Consider the following 11,064-nt stretch of genomic DNA (forward strand, 5'->3'; position numbering starts at 1 on the left):
CCCCGGCAAGCCAGGAGGGCCCCAGCCCCCCCTGGAGGGGCCCAGCCATGCCAGGAGGATCCCAGCCATGCCAGGAGGTGCACAACCATCCCAGGAGGGGCACAAACACCCCAGGAAGTGCCCAGCCCCCCCAGAGGTGCCCGGGCAGGGGGCACCCCGTACCTGATGAGCCGCCCGTTCTCCACGTAGTACTGCACTCGGAAGTGGATGATCATGGGGGGGCCAAACTGGTCGATGCCCTGGAATGGAGGAGGTTTTCAGGAATCCCCTGGGGATCCCAGCATCACACCCCAGCCCCTCTTCTCATCTCTCTGGGGTCATGTCTGTCACAGCCACCCCCTGCCCCACATGGCACTGATGGTGTTTTTGTTCCTCACTTATGAGTTTGGCGCCCATTTTTCCACGTAAAATGCTGGAAATGAAGGGGGTTTGCATTTTAAAAGGCTGGGTGTGACAAGCCCAGGAGTTCTGCAACACCTCACTGCTGCTCTCCCTCTCCCACACCATCATCCACCAGCACTCAAGCCTGCACACCACCCCCTGAGCACTGAAAGAATGAAAAAGTGCTTTAGGGAGAAAAACCCCAAATTTATCTCAGAATTTGGAAGAAGGGACCTCAAAAATTCTGCTGAAGGATAAGGGAGGAAAAGAAAAATCATAGAAAAAAAACCCCAGAGCTCCAAGGACGGAGCATGCAGGACACACCCCAGCTGGGGCACATGGTGGCACTCAGAGGGACAACCCCAGGGCTGTGGTTTTGCACATCCACCCCCAGCCCCACAGTGACCAAGTGCCCCCCCACCCCTTGGCAGCATTCCCGGGTCTTGGGAGTGACCTGTGATGGGGACAGAGGTGGCCTCAGCTCTCCATGCAAGACCTCACCGCTGACCTTGCTGGCCTCCTTCTTCCACTCCTTGGGGCAGTACTTGTAGAGCTTCTGGGCCAGGTCCATGTACACATGCTCATTGTCTGCGAGGGACAGAGGTGGCATCAGCATCCCCACATGTCCCCTGCCTCCCACTGTGACCCATTGGTGAGGGGGGATGGGGAATTGTGAGCTCCTCATCATCAAAGGTGTTAATTTTTCACCCTGACTTACTCTGGATGACGCTGAGCCCGAAGAGGTGACAATCCTTCAGCCTCAGGAGGTCACACACCTGCACCAGTAACTCTTGGCACAAAATCTTCACCTGTTAAAAAAAAGCCCTTAAATGAGCCCTGGATGCATCTGTGCCCCCCAAACCCCTCAGCAGGACCCCGAGCAGGATGGGGGTGACAGGATGGGCTGTGGGGCTCAGCTGTGGCCCCAAAGCCTGGACCAGAGCTCTGCCAGGGCTGGGATGCTCAGAGGACCATGGGGCAGCTCGAGAGCAGCGGGTGGTGGAGGAACCCAGCACTGGGGAGATGTTCTGGGGGCAGAAATCAGAACATTCACAGTCATGTTCCACCCCACAGACACCTTCCACCATCCCAGATTGCTCCAAGCCCATCCAACCTGGCTTTGGACAAATCCAGGGATCCTCAGCTTCTCTGGGAAACCTGTGCCAGGGCCTCCTCACCCTCCTAGGCAAGGATTTATTACTATTATCTAATCTAAATCTTTCCTCTTTAAGTTTAAAACCATTCCCCTTATCCCCTATAAGGATAAGGGGAATAGTTTTAGATTAGAGGTGGATATCATTATCCACCTCTTTCCATCATTTTTTATAATCTCCCTTTAAGTCCTAAAAGGAATTCCAACATTTTCACGACTCAAAAGCAACATCGGGTGGGGGCGAATTAACAAAAAAATAAAAACAAAAAGTGGGGGAATTTCACATTCAATGCTCATCCCAATCAGAGCCAAAGCCCCTACTGTTTATTCCCAGGGATGGAGGAGGCTGAGGAGCCATCCAGAAGGGATTGGTGGAGTGATGGGGCTCGTGGCATGCTGTGGGATGCCGAGCAGCAGGTCACCCTCCCCAAACCCAGCATCCATCACATCCATCAAGGAGACTCAGGAGAGCTTAAAACACCACTCCAACCCCCAGGGGAGTAACCCACGTGCATTTCCCCAGCAGAGCAAGGCCAGGCAGGCTCCAAATGAAACCCAGGCGTGCAAACACAACCCAGGGGGTGAGGGAAGTGTCAGGCTCAGGAGGAGGAGGTTCCTTACGTTGATGATGATGTTGAGGGAGTCGTCGTTGGGGAGGAAGATGCACACGCTGCGCCGGTCCTGCATGACTCTGTTGTTGTGGAAGGGCAGCTTGTTCATGGTGCTCTGGCCTGGGGGCTCGGGGGGGCTGCTGGGGGCACCTCACCGGCGGGCCGGGGCGGCCTCGGGCTCTGTGGGTGCCATCCCTGGGGGAAAAGGGGGGATGAGCCCTGGGCAGGGCACCCTCAGCTCCCCAGCTGCATCCCCCAGCCCTCCCACCCACCAGCACGTCCCACACGGTGTGGGCTCGTGGTTGGGGTGTTCCCCTGCTCCAGACTGCAAGGCAAGATGTGTTCTATCACCATCTGTGTGGCAGCTGGCTTTTCCCAAGTGGGCAGTTTGCCTTACCTCTTCCACAGTGGGAGGGGACAGCTGCTGATAACAGCCATTGAATGTCCCTGCATGGCTGATAAGAACTACAGCATCCCATTGGGAAATGTGAGCCCAGAGGGAGGAGCCAAGCATTCCTACATGGATATAATCTGGAGATTCTGGAACACCAGCACGGCTTCTCCACTGGATTTCCCAGAGGATTTCCCTCTTCCCCTGGATCTCCAGAGGCAGAGACTCCACCTTTCTCCAGGATCCCTGCTCCAACAGAACCACCCCTGACACTGCAGGAGGGCTGAGCCACAATTCCAATGGGACTGCTGCCAGCACCCTGACCCACAGGGTGTCAGGTTGGGTTCTGACTCTGGCAGGGTTGTTTTGGTTTACTGCATTGTTTATTTTATCATTCTATTTTCTTCCCTAATAAAGAACTGTTATTTCCTGCTCCCATATTTTTTGTTGCCTGAGAGCCCCTTAATTTAAAATTTATAGCAATTTGGAGGGGTGAGGAGGGTTCCCATTTTCCATTTCAGGGGAGGCTCCTGCCTTCCTCAGCAGACACCTGGCTTTCCAAACCAAGACACCCCCAAAAACCCCAAGCACACCTCACCCCACCACAGCCACCCCACCACAGCCACCCCCATGGTTTTTGGCCCAGCCCCAAAAACCTGAGCCAGCAGTTTGATTCTCCTGGCTTGGGCTCAGGAAAACCTCAGGAAAGGCTTTTCTGGCATAATTAAAATAAATAGAAGTTTATCCACTGGGAATAACCCGGTTGGGGCAGCGAGGAGCTGTGCTGGAAGCAGGAGGTTTCCCTGCCAGCCATGGAAAGGCACGGAAATGCTGTGGGGTCTCCTAAGAGGATCCCCACATCCCTTCCAACATCTTTCCCCCCAGTTCTGACTCTTCACTGGGGTGAAATAAAACAATCCAAGCACCAGCAGGGATTTACAGACTGAGATTGACATTCAGAGCCAACAAATCCACCCTCACACTGACCCCAGGAAATTCTCATTTCCAAGGTTGAACATTCCCAAAGCACTTTTTACCCCACCATCCCTGAGGACACGAATTCCCACGTGACAGCATGAGGAAGGACTTTAAACTCTGACCTAGTTCAGCCCTTTCCTAGCCCAGATTTACGCTGGCAGACAGCAGAGTGTCTCCCTTGTCACCAAATATTTGCTTTGGTCTAAATGGAAGCGCCTTTGGCTTCCGAAAGCGTGGAATTCCTGCAGCAGCACAGGGGGGAAAAGTGCCCTGAGGTGACTTTTGCTTGGTGGTTCCTGGGGTTTTGCAGAAGTTGGGAAATCTGGAGGTGATGCTTTCCCATGGCCAGGGCACTCTGGGACTGCAGCACAGAGGCTATGTCCCTGCATCGTGGATTCTGGATTGCAAATGTGCATTGCATCCATGCATTGCATTCCTGCCTTGGGATGGTGCATTTTTGCACCTGCACGTTGCATCCATGAATTGTGGTGGTACATCACAGATTCTCTGCACTGCATCTGTGTGGATCATGGCCCTCCACTGCATCCATGCATTGTGGCATCCATGCATTGAGCTGGAACACCATGGCACCTACACATTGCATCCATGCAGCACAGATGTGCAACCTGGCCATGCATTGCACCTACACATTGCATTCATGCATTGCGGCATCCATACATTCAACTGTAACATCATGGCACCAATGCACTGCACCTGTGCATTGCAGCACTGCATTGTGGCACCCATCAATTGTGCTGGATCTTCATGGCATCCATGCATTGCATCCATGCAGCACAGACGTGCAGCCTGGCCACGCATTGCACCTACACATTGCACCCATGCATTGTGGCATCCATGCATTGAGCTGGAGAACCATGGCATCCATGCAGTGCATCCGTGCATTGCAGCAGTGCATCATGGCATCTGCACATGGCATCAGTGCATTGTGACATCCATAAATTGTGTTGGCACCTCATGGCATCCATGCATTGCACCTGTGCAGCAAACTGGCTGTGCATTGCACCTGTGCATTGTGGCATCCATGCACTGGGCTGGAGCATCACGGCACAATGCATGGCACATTGCATTACATCTGTGCATTGCAGCACTGCATTGTGTCACCCATGCATTGAGCTGGAACATCATGGCACCCATGCCATGCACTTGCACAGCACAGACACGCAACCACACATTGCAACCATGCATTGCACCTACATATTGCACCCATGCATTGTGCCATCCATGCATTGAGTTGGAGCACTATGGCATCCATGCAGCGCACCTGAGCATTGCAGCACTGCACAACAGCATCCATAAATTATGCTGGAACCTCACGGTATCCCCGCATTGCACCCATGCATTGGAACACCCATGCATTGAGCTGGAGCACTATGGCACCCATGCAGTGCATCCCTGCAGCACAGCTCTGCACCGTGGCCATGCCTGGCCCCTCTCCATGGTATCCATGCTCTGAGGCTGTGCCCGGCCGTGCCCAGGTTGGTTTCAGGGCTCACTGAAGATCCCGGTGCTCACGGATCAGGGCTGAAGGAATTTGGCACGTCCTGGCCTGGACGGGCACCGGCAGCTCCCAGCACCACTGGGATGTGGCTTGTGAGGGCTGGGCTGGGGAGGGGTTGCATTCCCAGCAAAGCAGCTGTGTCCCGGGGCTCCTGCAGCACCCACCCACAGGCTCCTCAACTCCCAGGGGAGCACCAGAGCTCCTTCCGGAACCAGCTCGAAATTCCAGCCACGGGCAGCACCCACTGCTGAGCGACTGGAGAATCCATCCCTGGGATTCTCTCCCCCACATGGGCAGGAACACCTTCCACCATCCCAGGTTGCTCCAAATCCTGTCCAACATGGAAAACTTCCAAAGATGGGGCAGCCTCAGCTCCTCTGGGCAGCCTGTGCCAGGGCCTCTCCTCCCTCACAGACAAAAATTCCTTCCCAATATCCCAACTAACCCTGCCCTCTGCCAGTTTGAAACCATTCCCTCTTGTCCTGTCACTCTCTGGCATCCTGGGGCTGCTCATCCCCACACCAGTCACTGCATTTCCTCCTCCTCCTGCAGCCTGGATTGATCCCAGAGCACCAGGGATTAAACCACACGAGCTGGCGTCAGCAGACCAGGGACAAGGCAGAGGAGAAAACCACCCGAGCCCAAACCCTATATTTTGGTATTTGTATAGAAAACATCCCAGCTCCTGCTGCTGAGTGGGAACATTCCATCAGCCCACCACACAGGGACGGTCCCTATGGAGATTCCCTCAGTTCCAGGGGCTTCCCAGGGGCTCTGCCAGCCCTGGAAGCTGCAGGGATTCAGCAGGGGACACACAAAGCCCTTTCCAGGGTGCTGTGCCTGCAGCAGCCCCGGCCAGACGCTGGGAAATTCTTTCCAAGCATCTGCTGCTCATTCCCACAATGCGGGCTTTGATTCCCTGGGACCCCACGCCGGGTCACTGCTGCTCCAGAGGAAGTGCTGACAGCAGGCACAAACATGGAAGCATGGAATGGTTTGGGTTGGAAAGGACCTTTTAAAGATCTAGCCCAACCTTCCTGGCTCCAAGCTGGAAATACGGATTGGAGGGAGAGCCCCCCTGGATTGCCCCACAGCAGAGGGGGTGACGCAGATCACCCAACACTCCAAGCAGGAGTGTCCACCCCAGGCAGTCCTCCAAAGGGTTTTCCATCCAAAGTCAGCTGGAAAAAACACTGGGAATGAGGGCTTGGGCGTGGATCAGCAGAGTGAGGAGATCCAAGTCTTCCAGCCATGTTTCCCCTGTTATGGGGAAAAGAGCATTAAAACTCCATAGGAAGGCACTGCAAACTCCTCGTGACTCCAGAGCTGAGAAAATTCCTCGATCCACCGTGTTTTCCAGGCCCAGGCTGCTGGAATATTGTCTCCCTCCCTGGTGCTGATGCCATGGGATAAATCCCGTCACAAAGCTCGGCTGCAAAGAAAACATCCCACAAAAAAACCTGGGAAAAGCAGCCGGGGCTGGCGCTGCTGACTCGGCGAGGGATTTGTTCATCCCGGGGTCCTGCAAACACATCCGAGGGCAGGCGGAGCCTGGGATTGGTTCAGATGGAGGTGCTGGAGCAGGATCTCGTCAGAAATAGAAATTTGGATGTAACTCCAGGGTGGGGATTGAACATGGTTTGAACTTGCTGGCTGAGGTGGGGTTTTCTTCCAGATTCCGTACGTGTGAAGCGAGGCTGAGTGGATGGGCAATGTTTTTCCCTCTCCGTGGATTTAAATGGATTTAAAAGAAGCTGATGAGTCTCCATCCTCATGGGTCTGGGGCTGGTTTGTCCCTCTGTGGTACCCACCAGACATCCCAGTGGCCCCCCATTCAATCCAGCCTCCAGGTAGATCCTGTCCACTTCTCCCTTAACCAAATCCATCCCTCCTTACCAAAATATCCACTTTTCCAAAAAATGCAGCCCTATCAGACATCCATCCCTCCTTACCAAAATATCAAATTTCCAAAAAATGCAGCCCTATCAGACATTGCCATCCCTGGAGGAATTTAACAGCCACGTGGCTGTGGCACTTGGGGACATGGGTTAGTGCTGGGGGAACGGCTGATTACAATCCCAGAGGTCTTTTCCAACCTAAAAAAACCTCCACGATTCCCTGATTCTAACCCACCTCCAGGCTTTTGTTCCAGCCCTCCTGAGGCACCCCAGGGACAAGGGAAGGGATCCAGCCCAGGACCCACACGTAGGCAGGGGCCATCCACAGCCAGAGGCTGCCCAGAGCGCGGGGCGAGACGGGAAGATGAATTCACGGGGCAGGAATTTCTTGTTTTGAAGAGTCTGGAGTGGGTCTCACCCCACATCACAGGCACAGGTATGCACAGAGCTGTTATTACAAGTTTTAGGGCCGTCCCTTAATGCAGCTTCTCCGAACCCAAAACCCAGATTAATTCCTGCTTGCGGTTGCCCCGTAATTAAAATCGTCTCCAATTCTTCATGAACTCAACAGTTTCCTCCTAATGAAGAGAGGCAGATGAAAGAGACCTTCACTGGGAAAAAGGACTCAGTTATAAATATTCCATTACTTCATCCACCACAAAAGCTATTTGGATGCTGGAAGCTCAGCCTGGGCAGCCAAGGCCAGCCCCCACCAGCCTCAGCAGATACCCCCGAGTGCTGGGGGGATCCAAAAAGCCTCTCCAAGGAAAATTCCTCCAGGAGCTCGCCTGTCTCCACCTCTTCTTCCTCATCCTCCTCCCCTTTGGCTACTGCAGTGGGACAACAGCAACGGGCAGGAATGGCTGGGCCATATGGATCATCCTAAAAATGGGGTGATGTCCCCTCCTGCTGGGGCTGAGTCCCATGGGACATCACAATCCACGGGGAAACACAGAAAGCTGCTTTCCCTGCCTATCTCCTCATGCACGGAGCAGAATCCAGCCTGGAAGTGCTGATTTTCCATCCAGCCCACAGCAGAGCCACCCCGGGCCTCTTCATTCCCTGACTTTGGAGCACTAAAATATAAATAAAGCGCCCCTGGCTCCACCAGGGATGGACACAGAGATGGATTTCTCCTGGCAAGGGCTCCAGGGAGGGGAGGGACAACGCCTGCTCTTCCTTGTCCCTCCTCTGCTCCAGAACCAGCCCCTTCCATCAGATTTCCTTCCAGGAAACTTCGCCTGAGCCGTTGGGATTAGAACAATATCAGGACTGGGTTGGAGGGGGTTGTGCTCAGGGCAGCCCAGCTCTCCCATCCAGCTCCAGAGCCCGTCCCACAGCGCTCCCAGGCATTTTAGGAACCATCCCCCAGCACCAACAAGCCCAAAGCTCCCAGAGCTCTGATCCCACTCCCAGGATGACAGGCATCACTCCCAAGGCTGCACATGGATGTGGAGCACTGCCTTTGCTCCCCTCTCCACGGGCAGGCTGCAGCCCACACCAGCAGCAGCTGCCATAAATCCCTTGGGATTTGGCTGCGGGATCCCTGGACCACAAAGCAGCCCCGAGGGCCAGAGTCACCATCCCAAACCCCTGCACCACAGAAAGCACAGCCCCAAGTCTCCAAACCACAGAGATCCCTATTTAGAAATTAAAGCCATATTTTAAATTTAATTAACAATATAATATTAAATAATTAATAATGCCACGTAAATATTAATATTACTAATATGCAATGATGAATGTTTACGTTATTTTCTATAACAACACACCCCCAAGATGCTGTGACCCTGGGTAAACCCTTCCTTCCCAGTAGGAGGCACTTTTGGGGAGCCTCATTCCCAATATCCCAATAATAGAGGAGTTCACAGGCTCCTCTACATGGGATTGGTGCCCAAACCCATTCCCACTCTGGGGACTGTGCAGTGCTTGCTGCACATGGAGAGGGAAAAAATGGGATGCAAAGTGCTCTGCAGACACACAAGAACCCAAAAACCAGCTCCATTTTATGCCAAAAAATTCAAATCCACGCCTGGACTATCCAGAGCTCCTGCTGCCCTCTGTGGAGTCCTCGCCTCCAGCTCCAAATCCAGCAAAACAAAGCCAAACCAAGTTCCTGATTTTTTTAATCCTGGGGCGGGCAGAGGGAGATTTGTCTTCCCTCAGCAGCGCTGCTCTCCAGTTTCCCAGCTGGGAAAGCTCCTCAGCCACGCCACAGCCTCCATCAACTTCCCTGCCCCAGCCACAATCAGGGAAAGCTTTATGGGAAAAATATCCAAAGTCCACTTTTCAGTCAAGGAGGGGGGAAAAAAAAGAAGTATAAAACTCAATTAAGGAGCAGGCAGATATTTTAACCAGCGCCATGGTTTGTATACTCCATCTGGAGTCCAAAGGCTGCCGGGTTTTTTTTTAGCAGGAGGGAACTGACATCATCTTAATTTCAAATTCCCATTTATTTTTACATCTGGTCTGAATTAATCTTTCTCAGCGTCCTGACTTTCATGTAATGGAATAATTGCTTACAGACTCGGGGTTTAAAGAGCCTGAATAAACCCAGTTAAAAAAAAAAAAAAAAAGAAACCCCTTTAAAAACCGATAGTAAAAATCCAGTACCTAGAACCAAACTCCAATATGCCTTCGGGATTGGGAATTTTAAACGGAACATCTCTTTCAGGCAAGAGAGCTCGAATTAATCCCAGCTCTATCCAAGATTCCGAGAGGGAGAGCGAGCCCTGTGGAAAAACACCAACACAAACCAGCCCAGAATTAGGCAGAGCAGCAAAGCTCCATCGGTGCCACGCGGGAAGCGGCTCTGGAAAAGCAGAGTTTGGCTCAGAGGGAAAAACATCCTGATGGCCAGAAAGGCACTGGCCACGAGCAGGAAGAGGAGGATTCAGGAATGGGAGATGGCAGAAAGGTGGCAGGGGGCCAGGGGCATGGCAGGGTCGGGATGTGCCTCACTCCCACGGGCGAGTCAAAGGACACAGGAGCACCGAGGATGGTGCTGGGAAAGCTCAGCCCCATTCCCCCGCTGCCACCAGGGCGCCCGGTCAGATAAAGCCCGGCTTAGGAGCTGCATGGATTTATCCAGAACGTGTCAGGGATGGCATTCCCGGTGGGAAACGGGGAGAGGGCCATCAGGGACACCACCAGGGAGCAGCTGAGCACCTCCATGGGGTGAGGGGAGCCCAGGGACAAGGGCATCCCACAGGTGGCTGTGACCCAGGGACAGGAGGATCCATGGATGAGAGGATCACAGGCATGGGAACCAAGAGATGGTGGGGACCACGGCTGAGGGGACCTGTGGGTCACCATGAGCCACAGAAAAGAGCTGGCACAGGCACAGGGCACCCAGGGGTGAGGGGACCCAGTGGGGATGTGTGACCCAGAGGTGAGGGGACAGTTGGGTGAGCGTGGCCCAGGGACAAGGGGGTCTGTGGGTGAGACCCAGGGGTGAGAAGGGACCCATGGGCACCTGTGACCCAGGGACAAAGGGACACATGGGCACCTGTGAACCAGGGACAAAGGGACCCATAGGCAAGTGTGACCCAGGGACAAAGGGATCCATGCCCAGCTGTGAACAAGGAATGAGGGGATTTGTGGGTGAAGGGACCTGGGGGTGAGTGTCACCCATGAGCAAGGGGTGTCATGGGTGAAGTGACCCGTGGGTGAGTGCAACCCAGGGACCAGGGGACCCATGGGTGACTGTGAACCAGGAATGAGGGGAGCCGTGGGTGACAGTGACCCACAAGTGAGAGGACCTGGGGGTGAAAGCAAGGGGTCCCATGGGTGAGGGGGACCTGTGGGTGAAAACAAGGGGTCCCATGGGTGAGGGGGACCTGTGGGTGAGTGCCACCCAGGGAAAAGGGTCCCAAGGGTGAGTGAGACCTGTGGGTGAGTGAGACCCGTGAGCGAGTGTGACCCAGGGGCAAGAAGATCCGCGGGTGGCTGAGACCCAGGAGCCAGGGCTCCCGCAGATGTGGGGACTCAGGGGCGAGGAGTCCCGCACATGTGGGGACAGTGTGACCCTGGGGCTGGGGGTCCCGCACATGTGGGCACCCAGGGGCCGGGCTCCAGCAGATGTGGGCACCCAGGGGCGCGGGGTCCCGCGGGCGAGCGCGCCCCGGGAGCGG

The 11,064-nt window shown here is 54.4% G+C and overlaps 1 protein-coding gene across 1 annotated transcript in view; it reads right to left on the bottom strand.

Annotated features, from left to right (window-relative positions):
- The window catches only part of FRMD6 (FERM domain containing 6), a 24,987-nt gene extending 15,310 nt beyond the window's left edge, over window positions 1–9,677 (bottom strand). Inside the window, 5 exon segments of the mRNA XM_031066310.1 lie at window positions 163–239; window positions 890–969; window positions 1,100–1,190; window positions 2,156–2,340; window positions 9,545–9,677. Coding sequence (XP_030922170.1) covers window positions 163–239; window positions 890–969; window positions 1,100–1,190; window positions 2,156–2,254 — 347 coding nt within the window. The 5' untranslated portion in view covers window positions 2,255–2,340; window positions 9,545–9,677.
- Between the last annotated feature and the right edge of the window lie 1,387 nt (window positions 9,678–11,064).

Source organism: Geospiza fortis, unplaced genomic scaffold, assembly GCF_000277835.1.
Source record: "Geospiza fortis unplaced genomic scaffold, GeoFor_1.0 scaffold23, whole genome shotgun sequence".
NCBI lineage: Eukaryota > Metazoa > Chordata > Aves > Passeriformes > Thraupidae > Geospiza > Geospiza fortis.